We start from the raw sequence: 22,374 nt of genomic DNA on the forward strand, positions 1-22,374 counted from the left end.
CTATCTATCTATCTATCTATCTATCTATCTCATATCTATCTATCTATCTATCTATCTATCTATCTCATATCTATCTATCTCATATCTATCTATCTATCTATCTATCTCATATCTATCTATCTATCTATCTATCTATCTATCTATCTATCTCATATCTATCTATCTATCTCATATCTATCTATCTATCTATCTATCTATCTATCTATCTATCTATCTATCTATCTATATATCTCATATCTCATATCTATCTCATATCTATCTCATATCTATCTATCTATATATCTATCTTTCTATCTTTCTATCTATCTCATATCTATCTATCTATCTATCTCATATCTATCTATGTATCTATCTATCTATCTATCTATCTATCTATCTATCTATCTATCTATCTATCCATCTCATATCTATCTATCTATCTCATATCTATCTATCTCATATCTATATATCTATCTATCTCATATCTATCTATCTATCTATCTATCTATCTCATATCTATCTATTTATCTCATATCTATCTATCTATCTATCTATCTATCTATCTATCTATCTATCTATCTATCTATCTATCTATATATCTACATATCTTTCTATCAGACATTGTACAGTGATAAAAGCATTAGCGGTTCCAAGTTGAGAGGTGAATAAATTGCATAAATACTAAATAACGCAGAGATAAGATATTTCCAGATAGGAGCATGTAGTAATGCCGTAATGCAGTAATGTACTAATGCAGTAATGTAGTGATGCAGTAATATACTAATGCAGTAATGTAGTGATGCAGTAATGTAATAATGCAGTAATGTAGTGATGCAGTAATGTAATAATGCAGTAATGTAGTGATGCAGTAATGTAATAATGCAGTAATACAGTAATGTAGTTATGTAATACTGCAATAATGTAGTAATGTAATAATGCCGTAATGTAATAATGCAGTAATGTAACTATGTCGTAATGTAGTAATGTAATAATGAAATAATGTAGTAATGTAGTAATGCAATAATGTAGTAATATAGTAATGTAACAATGCAGTAATGCAGTAACGTAGTAATGCAGTAATGTAATAATGCAATAATGTAGTAATGCAGTAATATAGTAATGTAATAATGCAGTAATGTAGTAATGCAGTAATGTAATAATGCAGTAATGTAGTAATGTAGTAATGCAGTAATGTAGTAATGTAATAATGCAGTAGTATAGTAATGTAATAATGCAGTAATGTAGTAACGTAGTAATGCAGTAATGTAATAATGTAATAATGCAGTAATATAGTAATGTAATAATGCAGTAATGTAGTAATGTAGTAATGCAGTAATGTAATAATGCAGTAATGCAGTAACGTAGTAATGCAGTAACGTAGTAATGCAGTAATGTAGTAACGTAGTAATGCAGTAACGTAATAATGCAGTAATGTAGTAATGCAGTAATGTAGTAATTTAGTAATGTCAGTGCTGCCCTTTGTGTAATTTGTATTTCATACTTCCTTCTGCTCCTCAGCATGTAAATGTGTCCTCTGAGCTAGCTATGTCACTTACAATTTTTCTCAACAAAATGCCTCATTTGCACCCTAGTTCCCAGATCACATTGTGGCTTCCAGCTCCCGTCTGTCCTCTCTCCCTGACATCATTGTCTCCAAACCTAAAGATGATTGTGAATTATCCATAATTATTCTTTTAAAAATGTAGTTTCTGTACATTGCAACTGAGAAGAGAATTTGTTTAAAAGACGACATTCTCCTTGATGCAGTAGCCAAGTTCTGTGATTTACCCTCATGGTAGATCTAATGACACTGAAACATTTCACTATTTTGGATGGAAAACCCTGATGCACTTGTGCAAATTGTTGTGCACAGAACTCCTGAGGAGGGATTTGACTACTGACTTCAGGGTGTGGTCGGCAGAGGTACAGGGAGGATGGAGTCTAAGTAGCAATTGTTTCCTGGAGTGATGGGGCTTTGGGTTATGCATATATTCTGCTATATACATACATATATATATATATATATATATATGGAAATATGAGGAGGTGAAGTGGGAAAGGCTGGTAAGTGAGGAGGGACCCTTAGACTTAGGTATAAATTTGCTAAACTGCGGGTTTGAAAAAGTGGAGATGTTGCCTATAGCAACCAATCAGATTCTAGCTATCATTTATTTAGTACATTCTACAAAATGACAGCTATAATCTGATTGGTTGTTATAGACAACATCTCCACTTTTGCAAACCCGCAGTTTAGTAAATATACCCCTTAGTCTCTGCCCCTCTATATGAGATCCCTTATTAATCTATTGTGCAGGTAATATCTGAAAAACAATTATGTTGTATGAGAATTTGCTTCCCTAATTTTGGATTTTTTTAATCAAAATTTAATTTAAAAATAAAACATTACAATATGGCTCTTGTTTAACAAATCCATTTAAAATGAACCTTATCTTAGATTTCTAGGACCATCCTCTGATTTGATTTCCGTCACAATATAATCTTCAGTTTATTTTATCTCACCACTTAAAAAAGATTTGTGCATGAATATGTTTACAGTGAGTCATACCTAGGATAGTAACCCATTAACGTACTAACTTTAGCTGAAAGGATTGGATGTCTCTGGTTTGTACTTTTGCTGAAAATCATTATCACTATTATTATTGCAATTATTTATTTTTATTTTTGTACATTTTTGCCAGCGCTGAAGATCAGATTTCTATGTTCGGGATGAGGTCAAACACAGTGCGAGCCGGTAGCCAACCTCATTAAGGCTTTAAATCTCATGTTCCGAACGTATTTATCCTCTGATCTGTGCAAGTCGTGTTTCTGATAATTAAATAAGCTAAAAACATTGGATTTCTGCAAATAGTTTACATTTATATGGATTATAAAGAGTACTTTCATGGGAGGCACGGTGGGTCTGCCTCGATTATACAACCTCTCTGGCTTTTAGAGTTTTCTCTTTTTTTAATCTGTGGCACGCATTTTTAACCCTTACAGCGCCAGAGCGCCCTGCAGACATTACCTTTCTGAAGCTGTTTCTCCCCAGAGGTATATTATAAAGGAGAACAACAAATCACAGTAATGGCTACACTTCAGCCACATGCTTGTCTGTTGCTGTCTAACTACAAATCCCAGCATGCTTTGCCAGTGCAGGTTATACTATTTTGGTATAGGATTAAGGTGACGTGAGAGACAGTGCGAGAGGGGCGACCACCCAGGGTACAGTTTATGAATATTTTAGGTTCATTTGGTTAAAATTATGGTCTAGGGAGGCGGCAGTTTTGTATTTCTCCCCCCAGGCACTAAAATTTAAAGTTACGGCTCTGTTGAGAGATGTGGGTTCTATTGTCATTGTCCGTATTGTCTTCTATTATTTTGCAATCGATAGATATTACGAATTATTAGAAATTCTGTGGATATGTTTAGGACAGTCAAATTCACTGGAACTCTGCAGAGTGTTATGTACTGTGTTGGGTGTATTTTGGGTGTATATTACTTTTTTCTTTTTATTTTTGGGATGGATTTACAGAATCTTCCCCTCTAGCAGAACCCAAAATTTACTGAATATTCAGTGCAATTTTGGAATCAGAGGTTTAATCTCTGGGTACAAGGGATTTCTACGGGCCCAGCTGATTTTAATACATTACAAAAATCTTGGAATTCGTGAAAACTTTTATAGATATATATCTACAATTGCAGTGTCATCCGCACATCAGAATATAAGCAATAATACTGTGTTATGAAACAAACTTCTCAACAGAATTGTTTCCGACAATTCCCTGGGAAGTGTATCTGTCAGTAGGTAACTATAAGGAGGTGTCGCTGTTGTCATAATTCTTCTGGGATTTTGAGAAATGAACAGATGGTGATCCATTTGTCTTAGATGTCAGGCACCATTTTGGGATCAGCGAGTTGCTGGGCTCGAGCCACCGAATTGAAAGCGAGTTCTCTGACTGGAATAGACAGCCGTTGTGTATAGACTTTGTCCTGAATGGAGCTCATTAGTCAAACTGGCTATAAATGACATTAGAGATTACTGCCCACCAGGATAAAATACCCTTCCTAATGCTCTGGATACATTCCAGTAATGTGTACAAGGAAGAGCATAGGGAACACTGGGATTGTCCACTTACCCCAGAGCCTCACAACCCAGATCTCTCATCCCTGTCATAAGCCAGTCTGACATTGTTTTGTTGTATCATATACAAGAATATTATACTAATTACAATTCCAGAGAAAAAAACAGAACAAACAAAAGTGTAAATAGAAGATTTTAGCTGTTGGGTGGGAAAAATCTCTGGCAAGTTTCCAAACTGATAATGAGTTGACGGATTTGGGAGTTTTTGGGAAATACTTTGCATGTCTTCTGTGTATAAAGCGTCACTTAAAGCACACGCATAACATATAACATGCCAGGAATTACAGAGCGATCCATGTGAACGAGCGGGTTATGGATAACGGACAGGACTGCACATTTACTCTGTGCAAGATGGAAACTAGACAGTTGCCTGGGGCAGATCTTTTGCGGGGCAGCGCGCAGGGGAAACAAGGTCACTACAAAATGTCAATATTTAAGCTATAAGGAACATTGGGATTCCCATTCCCAGTGTCCGGGTATTTCTAGGTCATTTCCAGTAAATCCAGAAATTGACACTTTTAAATTAATAATGCAAGCCAGGATTGTTATATTTAAGAACTGTATCTATACTGCTGTTTAATAACCCTGCCTGGATGTGTATACATTACAATGTTTGACAATGTCCACTTCTCCCTGATTGTAAAAGCAATCGTTATCTGGTACGTTATTAAGAATGTAAAATAGTTATTGTTAATGTTTGCGGAACCCCTAAAAGAAATATAATTTCAACCCCTTGCTTTTCTACACATTAAATACATATAATATTTGTCTATAACATAAGGCTATTACTGGGAAAAAGGCAGTTTCAAGAGTAATTTAATGTTATTAAAGTTTTATTAAATGTTTTATTAGAAGTTTGAAGGAAATATTATTGACTAAATGAAAATATAAATTTGTGGCCATCTTCCGCTCAGAAGGATTCTGTTTGTCCAGTTCTTTACCGGCACTGTGGCACATAAATGATTACTGCATTAACCCATGCCAAGAAAACACTACTGCTGATATTATACATAAAAACACAGGCTCCAGTGTCTACGAGCAGACTGTCCGGGTAAAAAATAGCTAAAGTTCAGCCTGATACATAAAATATATATATGATTAATGTTTTATAAGTAGCTGCTGACCTGGAGAACAGGTCTGCAAGATGCTGGTTTGCAACAAGGAAATACAAAATAAACTTTCAGGGAAGTTGCAGAAGCAGTGGTGGTATAATGTCCTTAGAATTCTGTGATATAGAATGATGTGATACAAAGTAACAACCTTTTAAACATAACAACTAGACAATAGAGTTTCAGTGGTGTTTATCTAGAGTGGGGTGATCAACTCACATAGATTCTATCACACAAATGCCCTGCAAAGGTGCGCATGTTAGCACTTCTGCCTCACAGCATTGGGGTCATGAGTTCAATTCCCGACCATGGCCTTATCTGTGTGGAGTTTGTATGTTCTCCCTGTGTTCGCGTGGGTTTCCTCCGGGTGCTCCGGTTTCCTCCCACACTCCAAAAACATACCAGTAGGTTAATTGGCTGCCATCAAAAATGTACCCTAGTCTCTCTCTCTCTTTGTGTGTGTGTGTGTGTGTGTTAGGGAATTTAGATTGTAAGTTCCAATGGGGCAGGGACTGATGTGAGTGAGTTCTCTGTACAGCGCTGCGGAATCAGTGGTGCTATATAAAAAAATGGTGATGATGATAATTATGATACCATATATATAAGTTAAGGCTTAAATGACTTTACGTAAGAGTTTTGAAATGAATGTTACAGATGGACATACAGCAGATTACATACAATACTAAACAATATAATATATCAATTACGTGACTTACCCTGGCCTTTCACAATGAAAACGACATGTATTTTATCAATACCCAGATAAAGCCTATATTGGTTTGCAAAACAATACCCCTCTTTAAGGCTTTTATCTTTCTTATTGTTTTATTTTCCTAATGATATTTAGTTAAAATGATATGTATAGTCTGGTAAGAACATAAACAGACAACTGGATACTTTAGTATAATAGTATTATTATTATTATTATTATTATTATTATTATTATTATTATTATTATTATTGTTGTTGTTATTATTACATTCTTATTGTTAGATAAACAAGAGAAGTAACAGTGGGTGTCTTGCAGAGCACTAGGAAATAATGAAGTGAACTGATATAGTTGTGTACATATAGAGCGGAACAAGTGAAGTATCTGTTTGATACAAGTCAGCTGTTTATTATTCATAAATTCCATTACAAACGTTAGTCCTGCACCCTGGTGACACATTTGCATTTTATGTCTTGGTGAAGGATTTTTTTTTTTTTATTTCTTATTCTGATTTACAAAGAAAGATTTAATATATCACAATTGCATCCACCCAATTGTATCTCTTAATGTTTTGGGAACGATTTGAAGCACAGAGTAAAGCTATTTGATCAAATTCCTCCAGGGCAATCAATTTACTTTTAATTTGTTTGGAATTAATCTTTTTTTTTTTGTGTGTGTGGGGATGAGAAAAAGAAATAAAAGTTTGTAATGTTTCTCCGATTTTCTGGGATAATTTTTTTTCAGTCCCATATTGCCGTGAGAAATGCTGCTTATCCGATTTTTGAATTAAAAACTTGTTGGTTAATAGCATGGAGACAATGTCCTATTAAAATGTATCAATCTTCCCCTGCGTTCCTTTTTAATAAAAAAAACAAATATTTTGACATGTTAAAGCGACAGTACTCCACAGAAGACTTGTTTTTCTTCCAACAGCAAGTTAAGTAACTTTTACGTATAGATTTGTCTTAGCTATTCTCCTGCAAATCATGATCTCCTTTCCAAAAGCTCTCTGGTTGGTAAACTTAAATGGCTGCCAGACATAGACATTGTCAGTCTGCTACATAGACACAGACTCACAGCTCTCAGCAAGTCATGTGATGGTAAAGGGGGAGAAGGAGAATGTCTCAGTTCTGGCAGATAGGTGTTCCAAAGCCTCTCTGCTCATACATCATGTGACATGTGACTGTGGTTGCCATGGTAGTCAAGAATCATAGATCATTAATAGCGGCCTGAAGAAAAAAAAATAAGAAACATGCTAATTACTAATATTCTTCTTATAACCTACCACAATGATTTATCTTAAAAAACACTGCTGATTTTTTCATGGGATAGCTGCTTGAAAGAGAAGGCACACTACCATATTGCTGTGAAAATCTATCCCACACTCCAAGTCACTGACTTGGATAAATAAATAAACTAAAGCAGCAATGTATGATTTAACAATCACATTCTATACCTGTTAACATGTTACAATTAAAACAAAGTCAAGACACAGCAAAGCTTGTTTTTATTACCGTAACATTTTAACGGCTGCAGTACAGTTTCAGTATTTTTTAAGCAATAAACAAACTCCACCCCCAAATATGACATAATTCATTTTAAGCGGTCCATTGTGCATTGTCTAATGGTACTTTTAACAGCAAAAAGGCATTTACTTTATTTGTGACACATTTAAATATATTTCATATCATTTTCATGTTATGCTTTGATGAAACATTTTAAGGGTAAATGACAATAATTTAAAATAACTTGTAATTTGTTTGTCAGTACCGACTGTGGAATTTCCTGTAGCATCACCCCTGGTTAATTCTGTGATGTATAACATCACTTTCCATTTCCAATTTAAATATGCAGAACAGATGCTGATATTACATTTACAAATCAAATAAATAAAAATGTGAATTATGTTCTCCAATGAAAATAAAGTGATCTCCTTTATTTACATGCTTTCAGCCTAAAGGCTTTCAGTGTGTCCAGCGAAGTGAAAAACAATCCCCCCCCCACCACACTCATCCCCCCTCCCAGAGTGCTCAAACAAAAGCACAATACCAATGGAGAAGTCAGCCCATTATAATGAATAGCCATTATATAGAAATTAATTACAGTGCATGCGTCCATTACACACTGTAAATAATCGTTTCATTCTCCCTTTAGAATAATCCCCAGTTATATTTACTCACCATCTAAGAACAACTGAGAAACAAGCATGGGTACAGAGCTTGTAAATGTCACTAGTCAATGTTATATTATCTATCTATCTATCTATCTATCTATCTATCTATCTATCTATCTATCTATCTATCTATCTATCTATGTGTGTGTCTGTCTGCTGTCTCGCTTTCTATATATATATATATAAAATGATCAATGAAGGCAATAGGAGAAGTGGCGGTATGACATACCCCCATATTCTCCCCACTTCCACCACTGTGTGTGTGTATATATATATATATATATATATATATATATATAAGGTAAGTGACTGGAATGTGATAGTGTTGCAATGAAGGCAGTAGGAGGAGTGGCGGTATAACATACCCCTGTTTACCCCCCACTTCCACCACTGTGTATATATATATATATATATATATATATATATATATACAGTGGTGGAACCAAGTACAGGTTGTTTTGTTTAGTGCCAGTATTACTGCTCGTTATTTCACCTGTTGGGATTTTCAGTCCCAATGTAGCACTGCGTATAACTTAAGGTCCCCCTACATCATAGTGGCCAACTTTCTACTGTTGCCCTCTGGGAGATCCTGGAGGAGGGGTGTGGTGTGATTTAGGTTACCTAGAACTGCCTGCTCTCCCGGGAGTCCGGGAGAGCTACCCGGAATTCGTGAGTCTCCCGGACACTCCGAGAGAGTGGGCATGTACGCGCTACATGTTGTCCTTGTGTCAGATAATTAGGTGCCAATCGCCAAAAAAATAGAAATCTGGTCAGACAACGACAACTAGAGCCACATGCGGAGGTTTGACCCTTTGCCTGCAGCCCCCGACTTCTTCCTGCTTTAATTATCAGAATTGTTTGTTATAGCTTGTGACACTTGTTTAAAATACCTGCTTATGTGTTTTTACATGTCGGTGTCTCTTTCTTTGATTAAATGTTTTTTTTTTCTAATTGCTGAGATTAAGGGTAACGTGCGGCCCTTTTGAAGGTTGGAGGGCGACCAATGCCGTGCCTGAAACGTATTGGGATGCCAGTCGCTGCTCTAAGGATATAATGTAACTGTTGAGCATGTTCCTAATCCTTAATGTTTTTTGTATGTTAAAGGAAGTTTACCTTTGTGTGATGCTATGGAGGGTAAGAGGTGGGAAGACCAATCAGAAGCTGTAAACACAGAGATTGCGGCTTCTGATTGGCCCTCCCGCTCACACCGCCCCCCCGGCAAACTTAAATGTTCGGCCACTTCGGTGGTCGCGCAGTTTAAACCCGCACTGGACCTTAATGTAGCATTGAGCCGCTACTGCACAGTTGTGATAAACACTGTAAGCTATGGTGTTCTCTTATCCACACTATTTCCTTAGGCTATATATCCAGAAATATCAAAATGATTAAGCGGAAACGGGGGAGGGGGGGGGGAGGATCGATAGAATCTAATAGATTTATATATTTTGTTTTCTTTTGTTGCAAAGATCATATTTAGTTAATGGTTAGTGTCCTGTGTGCGATAAATCATGTCAGCAGAAGAGATCAACCATGACCGTTGTTTTAAATAGCATCGGATGTTATTTCTTTTTTTCTTTTTCAAAGTTGTTCAACAAAACATCAAAATAATGAAACAGGGAGAAAACTATGCGTCAGAGATCTATGGTGGAAACAATTTGCAAGCTCCGTAAAGAACTGTATTATCGATCTGCATTTGACCTAAACATAGTCTGTCCTTGCGAACAATGGGTTTATACAGCTGACATTTCAGCCCATTCATAGAGAATTAACACCCTTGTTGGGTTACACAACTCTATGGTAATTTTCAGGCTTGCTTGTGTGTCCCTTGCTTCTATGTCTCCATAGAGGGAGCGATTAAATGTTAGCAAAGCTAACCTCATTTGTGTGAATAGTAACCGACCCAGCTACAGCAGCCAACGTGCTTAGAGAATTCTAATGCCACTTCCACGTAAGACTGGAGAAAAACAATGCTCAGGAAACTCTATCCCATCTCTTTGTTACTTTCTACCCAGACCAAAATAAATGTCTGCCTTCACAACACAGCACAGCACAGATCTCTGAATAATACCTGGAATGCGGAATTGCAAAGACGACGAAGAACTAAAAAGCTTTCACAGAAGGAAAAAAAATAAATAATTGTAATTGTATATTGGTGGGATGATGTCTAAAAGATATAAGAAATCAACAGTGACAGCCACAAGTGCTTCTATTTTTCTTTTTTTTTCCCACTGCCTCCGAATGATACCTATAAAGCATAAATATGCAATCATCAGACTGCCATTAAATGGAAAGTAATATCCATGCAGTGGAGTGAATGTGGTTTTTGCTGCATTTTCTTTACATTGTGTAGAAATTCATCTATCCAGGCTCCAGGGAACTGTTTTTTGCTCACATATTCAGGATTCCACTAGGTTTCAGGGAACTAAGAAACCCCTAAAGAGAGGAATAGGCTGCGTTCTTCTGACCTTTCACCTGTTCCCCTTGCAAGAGTTTGTTCTAAAATTTATAAAGATTTAATGATTGTTTACAAATTAAACCATGTATCCATTGCACACAGTATTTATAAGTAGGAGAAAGGTTTGCAGTGTCATACTTAGAAATGAAAGCTGACTTCCATTAAATCTATAAGACCCAAGCATGCATACTTGCCAATAAAACATGGAATCTGAATCTAGCATTGCCTGGCCTACTGTGGAGTACTAATGTTTAGGTAGGTAGCTTCAGATAACAGGTACTGCTGTGCAGACTTGGAATGGTCTAGCCAGGATCACTCCCACTTCTAACACCATTTCGGATTACCGTTTCTGCATGAAACATGACCACCTGCAGTCAGTTGCTCTGCTCCTGAACTTCCCACTTAACCAACTATTGCAGCTACCTGTGCTGAATTACCTATGCTGAATTCATTAACTGACGAGAAATATGTGTTTATAGCATCAATTAATTAATTTGTCACTGGTAACTGCAGTAGTAAAGTAAGTGGAAAATTTGGAGGCTATTGGAAGGAGTTAGGTTGATCAGTCTCCTGTTTTATAGGGGTGCAGGCTACACTGCAATACTAGCTGCTTCAACTATGATGCAAGTAGCTTTGGTGATGATGACAAAGCAGAGAGATAAATACTACTGCACTGCATCATTGTAGATGTAGTTTTCTGCCACATTCATTAGTGCACAGAGCAGTGATTTCATCACAAGTCAACCTTCTCCTACCAGGACTATATTTTGAAAAGATACAACACCCTCGGGGTTAACAGAATATTCCACAAAATAATTTCTTGCGTCACAATACTACAATGAAAAAGAAAAAAACACAAACATATTTACTGGTCAAATGTTAGCAGTATGATTCAAAATGGGCGTGGTTAGCGTGAATGGGGAGTGGTCTATATGTCTCTAATATTGGCAGGTGTAGACAGGAAATTCTCTCTCTCTCTCTGGTATTGGAAGTTCCACAGTAGAATTCAGTTGGTTTTTAATATTCAGGAGGCATGACAATAAGAGATTCCCTCACACAGATGCACCCATTAGCCTAAACTCGGATTGGGCTTTAACACAATTCTCTGTTACTCCCCCAGTCCCCTGTCACGGCAGCTCCCCCCTCTCCCATAAACCATGTAAATAAAACATTACCACAGAGGACAAACCTCTCATCTGGACATTTTCCTGAGTGTAGAGAACTATGTGTGGATACAACACATTCTATTATCAGACCTTGCAGTCCAGGCCAGTGGTCTGCAGACCTCTGCACGCTGAGAACACACAAATATACAAGCATACACATCTCCTCTTCTATCTGCCTGACAGACCTGTCAGCACTAGCTTCTTTATCATGCCAGGAGATCAGACATTTAAGGCACAGATTTAAAACTGATGATTATCTGAGCTTCAGTCCAAAGTGTTATTTTTTTTTTCTTTTTACATCACAAATTCTCTGCAAGAATAAGCCGCTGATATTTTTTTTTTTGGTGCAGTGGATGGTGTGCTGTGAATTTTTATTAGTTCTCCTCATGTGTGGTAGAAATACAAAACGGATTTAGCAGGCTCAGGTTAAACATACAAATATATAGCTCACGATGCTTCAAAAAGATCTTTATCGGATTGGAGGTAATGCATTAAAGATGCTGTGCACTTCACTGATATGCAAATTAGACAGAGATAGCCTTATTGCCTAAAATACAAGAAAAGAACATTTAATTCTGAAATGAATATCTCCCTTGTCAACTGGGGAAAAAAATATTCCTGTCACAATTCTTGATTAATGCAGTGTGTCTGTAGTAAGTGTATCGTATATCGTTTGCAACCAGTATTGTTTCTGCAAAGTGGTCAATTAAATGCCACATGGTCACGGCTGAGGGCATCGTCATGTATGTGTATTGCTATTTAGCATCAGTCCACACGGAATTTTGCATCACTGAATATGTTTAATTATCCATGTGGCACAGCTGCATATGATTTGAGGACAGCTGTCACCTACATGTACTGCAAGCAGCCATTTTGTGGTTTTACAAATATTCACTAGAATGCAAATTTACTAGGAACCAGAGTCTCCTAAATCAGTTGTCCTTTGTATAGATGGGTTATAAAATGCCTCACTCATGTCATTGGTTCTTTGGAAATTCATACTGCATTCTAATCAATATCATACCTCCAAAAATTGGAAAGAGGGACAAACTGCCCTTGCACCACCCACTGGGCGTGTCTTTTGTGGGATGTGGGTGGGTCTTGCCAAATCACGCCAAACCACCCACATTTACCCCAAACGCCAGATCATCTCTAGCTACCCCCACCGCACCTCAAATGCCTCATTACCACAAAAGACCCACACAGACAGCCTAAATGCCCCAGGCAATCATAAATAACTTGCTTCAAAGTACACCACATATTCTCTCACTGACGGTCCCATAGTGGGCTTCCTTTGGCTGGGTCACTGGGTTGAGTTTTTAGCCCTTTAAAATGTTACTAATAGCCGAATCTTGCTTTCCCAGGCTAAAATTTGCCAGCCCGCCCCTTCCCACTAACCCCAAAACAACCACTTTGTCACCCTGAAACATTAATACCCCAATATTAACCCCCAATAGACACAATCATCTAAATACTGTCCATTGAGCTTTTTGAATTTTACCCATAATATCAGCAGGATATTTTGGGGAAGGAATAGTTTCCAGACAGTCCTTCTGGAATCGGGATGGTTGGAGGCATGTAATATTGGTTCAGTTTAAAAAATGGCTGCTTCCGCTGTGTATAAGTGACGGCTGAACTGGGCCGAAGCACAGTTCCACCGCTGGTTGAATGTAGTAACTATAAGTATTGGTTGTTGTTTCTTTTTATTAGCTTACATTGAATATTATTTTTTCAGCTCCCCTTAGTGATTAATGCATCAAACCGTTACAATATTGCCACTTGTATATAAAAAAAATGTCTCTGATTACCGTATATATTCGAGTATAAGTCGACCCGAATATAAGCCGAGGCACCTAAATTTACCACAAAAAACTGGGAAAACTTATTGACTCGAGTATAAGCCTAGGGTGGGAAATGCAGGGAGAGGAAGGGAGAAGGAGAGAAAAAGGAGGGAGAGAGAAGAGGTGGGGGAGAGAAAACACAGACGATATTAAGAGGAATTGAAAACTAGCAGAGTCAATCTTCATAACAGTTACATTTATTAAAATCTGTTAAGTGTTTCGCTATGCTTTTTCAAGGCCTTTTTCAAGACTAAATAGATACTTATAGCATAACAGCTACAGATAATATACCTACCGGTATATTAGTATGTGCAGCTCCTTCAATTCCAAGACAATCTGTCAGGAATAGGAGGTAGTGGATTATTTAACCCCCGCATATTGTATTGCATGCATTAGAGGCAGTAGGTTTAGAAGCACAGCAGTTATTAATCTGGGAATCTCTATTCCTCCTCGTGCAGATAGATACCTTGGATTATCAGTTGAGATATTTAACTATTATATTTACAAGAGGACAATTAATCCCCCTGGAAATAACCTTTTAAACATATGAAATTAGCGGTGTTCAGCCTTTTACTTACCTCCGCAGTGAAACGTATGTGCGTTCCACTGACAGGAAGTTCGGCATTTGGAACGCAAGTTTGCGTTCCAAATGCCGAACTTCCTGTCAGTGGAACGCACATGCGTTACACTGTGGAAGTTAAAAGCTGAGGGATGGGAGAACAGAAGTTCACTCGTGTATAAGCCGAGGAGAGCTTTTTCAACACAAAAAATGTGCTGAAAAACTCGGCTTATACACGAGTGTATACGGTAAGTAATTCATGATTGGGATGTTCAATTATAAATTCATAACATAAATTAGACTTTGAACTGAAAGGAAATAGAGGACTAAGATAACAATTTCAAGCAAATTGCTTAAAAAGGAAGAAACATAATTGTTTTTTTTTCCTTTCCTCTTATTTTGGTCATACTAATTACGTCTGCCTGGATCCTCTGTAATCCCTTTTTAGTCCTAACAGAAAGCTGATTCCGAAATCTTTTCTGAAGCGTTTTCTGTATAATGTCTGCAAGCTGTGCAGATATACTGTAGCTGTAACGCGGCAGGGGTTTGTAAGGCAGAAATAAAGCATTGTATTTGTGAATGTCTGTGAGTGTTTATAAGGACTCGTATACACGGGTGATAAAAATTAAGATCTGAAAGCCCACGACAGAGAAGTCTAGCAAACGCTCTCTAATAAGCAACTCCAAAATATAACGGAAGCGCACTAACCCGTACACACACACTTTCTGACAAGCAATCTCTGTGAGTATATTTCCACCTTTTTTGCAGCATTCATAAGCGTTAACGCTCAGTACAATATAATGGAGTTCTATGGAAGTGCTCATTAAGTACATAGTACACTAAGCTGCAGGGTGGTCCTTGGAACATGCTTTGAACACTCTGATAAAAGTATGAACAAGGTACATGAATCTGGCTACACTTTTAATAGGCATTAGGCTTCATCAACTGTTTGTATGATATCTCCTGGAAAGTCTGGGAGACTCACGAATATTGACCAAGGAACTCCCAGATCGCACCCACTTCCTTGCCTTAATGGCGTAATCTGCTGCATAAAGTTGCCATCCACGGAATTGCGCAGCTGGAGGTGGGGCCTTGCTTACGCAAATTGCTGAGTCGTGCCCCCTTGGTGCTTGCCTGTTCGGTTTACCCCTCCAGGATCTCCCAAGAAGGAGGGGGGATGGGGAAAATTGTCAAATACGGTGTACGAGCACAAAGGGTGTGAGGGACCTGGAAGCTTTTGATGCTTACAAACTGACAATATGTATTTAATAAGACCAAGGGGTATATTTACTAAACGGCGGGTTTGGAAAAATGGAGGTGTTGCCTATAGCAACCAATCAGATTCTAGCTATTATTTATTTAGTGCATTCTACAAAATGACAGCTAGAATCTGATTGGTTGCTATAGGCATCATCTCCGCTTTTCCAAACCCGCAGTTTAGTAAATTTAGCCCCAAGACTTCAAATTTTAGGTGCTGGAGTATATAATTAACATATTGTCTATTTTTTTTTTTATTTCACTTATTTGCACTAGCTGTAATTTTGGTGAGACAGGGCTACAAGTCCCATTGTCAGGTTACTGCGGTGTCTATTGGTTTAAAGGAAACATTAGACCCCACGTAATTTAGTCCTTTGACTGAACAACCAGATCTTTTCCATTCAGCCTTCCGTATGTTTCCTTGTGTCTAACAACAGGATAGCTATGTGTGTGGTCGGACTGAAGTATCTGAGAGTATTTATAGCCTTACCGTACAATAGCCAGAAGCAATACTTCATATTGAGGAGGCTTAATAAGATTGAATCAGCTGTCTGTTTTTTCAAATCATGGCTCAACTTCCTTGTCTGAATCAATGCTTCTAGTGCTATGTATAAATCTATCTATTTATTGCTTTTATCAGCCACAGAACTGTGTGGAGGCTTCAACCTGAATGTAACAGCAGCAGAATTTGTATTCTTTTTTGTTCTCTGCAGAAGAAATTATTTAAACTTTGGCTTATTATTTTATTTTACTCAATTGTCAAGTAATTAATGTCCTAGTGGCCTATAGATAAATAGACAAGACTGTATCTTCAAAAACTGCTTAATTTCAGCTTCAATGGAAAGTTTAGTGCAAACATATTAAGATTAGCCAATAAAAATAGTGAAATAACTTTGTAAAAATAGTAAGTAAAAATGTTTTTAGTAGAACAAGATTAAAGTTATTTATACATAATATTCAGCGTGGGTGATTGTGTTAGTTTATTTTGATAACGCCAAATTAAACTTTTCGTTTGGAAAGTATCTCTTTTTTTATGGTCAATAATATTAAAACTGTCATCCATCCAAACTGACTTGGTGAATGAATATACATAATCCGGGGCAGGCTGGAATTTTTTATGCTGCGAGAGGGCAATACTTTACCCGGCAGCCTATTAGGAACATTTTTAAGGAGAAAAAAGGGGCAGGTGGTCCACTAAACTGGCCAGGGCAACCCAATACGGGACCGGCCGGAGGGCAGATATCCACCTGTCCCTCAACCCAGCCAGCCCCTGTACGTAAAGTTGCAATGCAAAGATTACCTGTTATATTAAAGGATATGTTCACCCATATTGTTTTTTTAATAAAATATTTTCCATAGTTGTTTCCTATTGGTATAAACCCTCAAAGTAGCTACTTTAGTTTGTTAGATATACTCTAGAGTAAAGTGCATATACTGGTTAAGTTACTTTTATATATTTTTAATACCTTAACACAATATATTCAGCGCATACAACCCACCCCCCACAATCACATCATGGTCCTATCATTTCACGCAGTTCACTCAGATATTTTGTAACATGCGAAAAATATCCTTCCAATCAGAAATATAATGTACAAGTTAAACCGTGCATGATACTCATGCATTCTAGTTAAATCAAGCTGCTTAAGGTGTTAAAAAGGTTCTTGTCATGCATTTGGGCCTAGCCCAAGCCTCCTCAGGGGAAGAGTGTTACTTCCCGATGCAAGCGCCCTTTTTAATGTGTGTTCATGAGGTAAAATTACCTCACGAAAATGAGTTTGACCCCTCAACTCGTGAATTTAGCCTTTACTACCCCTCCCTCGGGGGGAAGGGGGGATGATGGAAGTTAACTGACTTCACTATTCTATTTTTTTTGTCAAATAATGTCAGTATACCAAATTTCAGGTCAATTGGATGAGTCCTTTCTGAGAAAATAGTTTTTTACACACACACACACACACACACACTAACACACGCCTCTACACATGTGTGTTCATGAGGTAAAATTACCTCACGAAAATGAGTTTGAGCCCTCAACTCGTAAATTTAGCCTTTACTACCCCTCCCACGGGGGGAAGGGGGATGATGGAAGTTAACTGACTTCACTATTCTAATTTTCTTGTCAAATAATGTCAGTATACCAAATTTCAGGTCAATTGGATGAGTCCTTTCTGAGAAAATTGTTTTTTCCACACACACACACACACTAACACACGCCGCTAGGCTTTTACTTTTATATATTAGACAAGTTAACCCGTGCATGATACTCATGCATTCTAGTCAAATCAAGCTACTTAAGGTGTTAAAAAGGTTCTTGTCACGCATTTGGGCCATAGCCCAGGCCTCCTCAGGGGAAGAGCATTACTTCCCAACGTAAGCGCCCTTTTTTAACGTGGTTTTTTCCACATGTCACCACCTCATCATTCTTCTCCATCACCTCATCCTTCATTTTTATCGCCCCATCTATCCAGATGTCTATCCAGACACAGGGATCTCTCTCAGCGGTCCTGAGTATCACACTCCTCTCACTCTGTCACCCCTGGCAACCACCAACCACTCCCCACTGTCACCCCCAGCAACCACCAACCACTCCCAACTGTCACTTCTCCTTCAAGAAATATATATATATATTTTTAAAATCTTTATAAACACTTTTAACAATTAACAAATTAAATTAACAAATTAAAAACATCTTAGTATACCAAATTTCAGCCCTTTCTGAATTTTGTTTTCCACACACACTAAGAATTTAGTAGGTCAGTGTATAACTCCACCCAGCAGGTGGCGCTGCAGCTTGGTTTTATTTTTTCCACACACACACACACACACACACACAGACAGACTAACACACGCCACTAGGCATTTATATTATAGATAATGCTAAGAATTTAGTAGGTCAGTGTATAATTCCGCCCAGCAGGTGGCACTGCAGCTTGTTTTTTTCACACACAGACTAACACACGCCGCTAGGCTTATATATATATTAGATATTTTATTTATGTTTCTGCATTTAAAGCCTCTGCCGTTATATTGGAGATGTGTCTCATCTAGACTCTCTCCTGTCTCCGCATAATTTTATCTACACATATGAAAAACGTTGATCAGTATTGCATTTGTTTATGAGTTATGACACTTCTCTCGGGAGAAAAGTATTGCTCGAGTAGTCCATTCTACCTTTTATAGATTGAATCTCCTAAATATGTCAAAAAACACCTGCATCTCTCAAAGGGACAATCGCTGGACAACAATTTAATTTGATTTTTCCCAGGCGAAAGTTTACCAATGTAAAGTGACCCAGTGTGGCCAATGATCAGGCAGTATCCATCGTCTACACACAATGGCAGCCATTTTATTTGCTGGACCAATATTTATGGAAATGTTATTATAAAATTGTTGGGAACTAGTGACTTCACTGAGACATGAGGTGATTTGTATGCCATGTGTCACTATTTGTCTAGTGATTTGTTAGTCCCTATTCCCCTGAGTATTGGTTCGGTGCACAAAATGGCTGCCATCATTGTGTGTAGACGACAGATACCCTTTAAGTATACCGGAAGGCTTAAATTGGGATGTAGTTTGTTTCTCTCCGGCAAAGGCAAAAAAAAAAAACATTGTCGTGTGTTTTGTTCTGCTTTTGGAGATATTCATAAAACAGACTTGCTTTATAAACCAAATCATATCCCTCAGCATGTAACTTAATAAGCTCTCGTTTGATTGGTAGCCGGGCTCATCGCTTCTGTCAGCATTGGGAGAGATGCAGAGCCTGGAAACCGAGCCAATGTCTTTTGACTGCATATCAAATATATGTATTTCCTAAACAGAATTGTTTCAGTTTGCACATATTAATAAGACACATTTAAGCAAATATAATAAGGAGTAAAATTATAGGGCATAATTACCATTGTAAATAGGAGGCGCAATAATGCAGTTTTGTAGTGTAATGATAATTACAGCTTATTATGCAACGTGCCAAACCAAATACTGATTTCATATTTCTTTTTTTTTCTTTTTTTTGTTTTGTTACTTTGTATAGATCAGAATGAAGGATTCCACTGCCGAGAAGAATGTCGCATTCTCGGTCACTCCGACAGGTGCTGGATGCCTCGTGTCCCCATCCCAAATCGTGCCAAGTCCCCCGAGCATGGAAGAAATGTAATCGCTTTGTCTATAGAAGCCACCACTGTGGACACTGAGCCTTTCGAGGACTGTAACACAAAAAGAACTTTTGCAACGTTTGGCAAAGACGGAAACGAGCATAACGCTGACGACAGGGCTACTTTGAAAGGGAAAAGGACAGTGGACCTGCCCATCTGCAGTCCTAAAGTCAACAGCGCGGTCCGTGAAGCGGGAAACGGCTGTGAGGCTGTCAGCCCCATCACTTCCCCTCTGCATCTAAAGAGCCCTCTACCGGCCAAATCCGGGGCGACGTACAACATCATGCACTGCACCGGGAACCGCAACATGGAGCAGTTTGTAAGCAACGGCCCCTCTCGGCCCTCAGAGGCAGAGCCCAGCGGGGCGGACAGTGAAAACGTAATGCATGAAATCAATCCTTTATTGCAAGAATGTCGAGAAAAGGACTCACTTGGTGTAAAGAGACTAAAAGACATTGTTCTCTAAGCACCAAAACCACTGTACGGACGAAGAAATGACTTAAAACATTACAGCTCATTTTTAATGGCTTACCAATGGTTCACACACTGCTGTATTTAAGGCTTCCCTAAATGTATTGTTTATAAATAAAGGCTATTGTTATGTGACAATCCCAAACTATTTAATATGTGGCAGGGGTGATCCATCCAAGCAAGCAGGCTACAAATCACTCTTTGTTTTTTTGTTTTTCTCCTATTCCCTTCCTCTTAACATGGATCCCGTTACTATCATCAGTGTACAAAGTATTATGTATGTATTAAGTATTTTGAATTTATATATTTTTATAAACATATATATCAAAATTATAATATAAATTAGCCTATTTGTACAGAACACGAAAAAAAAATGGAGAAAAAAAAAAAATTACTTTCGAAATTTCCGACCATCACTTTCAAGAAAATGTCTTCGCTGATGATTTTGTAGAATAGTTAAGGATTCAGCCAACTCCTCGTGAACTGTCCATGTTTTGGCTAGGTGAGCCGTAGACAGAGACGTTCGTCTTAACGATTTAATCCGTGATAGTTTGCTGCATTGCTACGGACACCCCTGCATTTACAGCCCTTTTGCAGTTACATGCTATCTGTACTATTACTGTATTTGATATTTAAAATTTTGTCCGGTTATGGCAGAAGGTATTCGAGTAAAAATCAAGGAAAATCAACGACACAATTTGTAATCTTTTTTTTTTTATTTTTTATTTTTTATTCATTTTAATCTGTGAATATAGCATTTTTTTCCTGCACTTTACGGTAGACAAAAAGTTTCTTTTCAGATCATTGTAAAAGCCAACAGGTTTTTTTTTTTGTCATTATATTCATTCACAGTGGAATATTTGGTTTATATTTAATTACTATCTATCAAGAAAAATTAAGTGAGGTTTTGAAAACAATTTTTATAGTCATAGATTTCTCTCAACAACATTTTTTCACAAGTCATTATTCCTTTTCAATGTCGAAATTCACGGTTCTAACTCTTACGTAAAGTGTTCATTTTTCTTTCATTTATTCTTATTATCAATATTATTTTCACACATCTGTTGCCTCACTCAACCTGTTCTTTATTAAAAAAAAAAAAATCATTTCACTTTATGTATCATATTTCCATGCCCACAAGATGAAATTATTTCTCAAATGTACTGATATATACGAACCTGTTTTTGACAATTGTAAATTATAGAAAGGGGTTTACATAATATTCTGTTTGTAAAATAGTCTTACAAGATAATGTTGCAGACAAATGTTACAAAAAAAAAAAAAATTATGATTCACTGACGGGAAGTGAAAAAAAAAAAAAAGACGAAAAATTAAAACGTTTTTAATTTCAAAATGGCGTCCTGGCCATGATTTTAGCTGCTGTATTTCAAGGTAAACCCTCTACTCATGCCCCCAAAACAATTGCAAGTAACAAATACTGTTGGAGCAAGCTCCTTCTTCTTTCAAGCAGATGTGTATGTTTTTAAATAAAGACTTATTTTTATGTCATTTATATAGCCCTATTTGATGGTGCTTGGCTTATATGAGAGATGGACAAATCGATTCAGCTGATTTGGAAATTTGGAAAAAGTATCGATTTAAAAAAATAAAAATAAACAAATTGCTCCGCCCTGGAGGATCTGGCTAATCACAGGACATAAACAAATCAGTTAGTAAGAATCAAGAAACATCACTTAACAATCTACTGGAGCTCAATGGATTTATGTAGTTTGTTTTCCATTGTACAAACTGCACATATCTTCAAATCCCCTCTTTTTACATCATTCAGCACTTTTGTAAATCTCAAACTCATTCTTTCTGTACCTATTTTATCCATATAGGTGTTGAAGTATTCAGGCAATACATTGTTTGCTATCTCAACTGGTGATTTTATTTTAAAAAAAACTATCAATCCCCTCTATTGTGTTAGGAAGCTGGAATATCAAGTTTAGTGTATTGAATGTCAGTTGCTGGATAGAGGATGATAACTTGCTTGAAGAAAAGTAAAATTACCCCCAACAATGGGACAAACTTTCAGGGTCAGCTCTAACCTTGGGACATCTGAGGCAGCACCCACCTCACCCCTAGGAAGCATTACCCACACCTCCTGGAACTGGGAGTGTTATGCTTGGCTGTAACATCATAGCTAATCTTCCACACTCCCAACATAATACTAAAATGGAGGAGCAGCAGCAAGCAGCTTCACATCTAAGAAGCTGGTGCCTGCTGCTCCCTCATATCAGCAATAGGCTTTCTGTGTGAGACTTCCAGGGGACATTTAAAACACTTAATGAGCGATATTATGTCACTTGTATTGTAGATTAGTCAAACACATGTAATTATAGACTGATTAGCCCATA

At 37.4% G+C, this 22,374-nt stretch overlaps 1 protein-coding gene across 4 annotated transcripts in view; it reads left to right on the forward strand.

Moving 5' to 3' along the window:
* The window catches only part of PCDH19 (protocadherin 19), a 127,251-nt gene extending 105,728 nt beyond the window's left edge, over positions 1-21,523 (forward strand). For all 4 annotated transcript variants that reach the window (XM_075186250.1, XM_075186251.1, XM_075186253.1 and 1 more), the window contains one exon: positions 19,423-21,523. In XM_075186250.1, coding sequence (XP_075042351.1) covers positions 19,423-20,009 — 587 coding nt within the window. In that variant the 3' untranslated portion in view covers positions 20,010-21,523. The remainder of the gene's footprint in view (positions 1-19,422) is intronic.
* The last annotated feature ends 851 nt before the right edge of the window (positions 21,524-22,374 follow it).

Source organism: Mixophyes fleayi, chromosome 9 (genome assembly GCF_038048845.1).
Source record: "Mixophyes fleayi isolate aMixFle1 chromosome 9, aMixFle1.hap1, whole genome shotgun sequence".
Taxonomy (NCBI): domain Eukaryota; kingdom Metazoa; phylum Chordata; class Amphibia; order Anura; family Limnodynastidae; genus Mixophyes; species Mixophyes fleayi.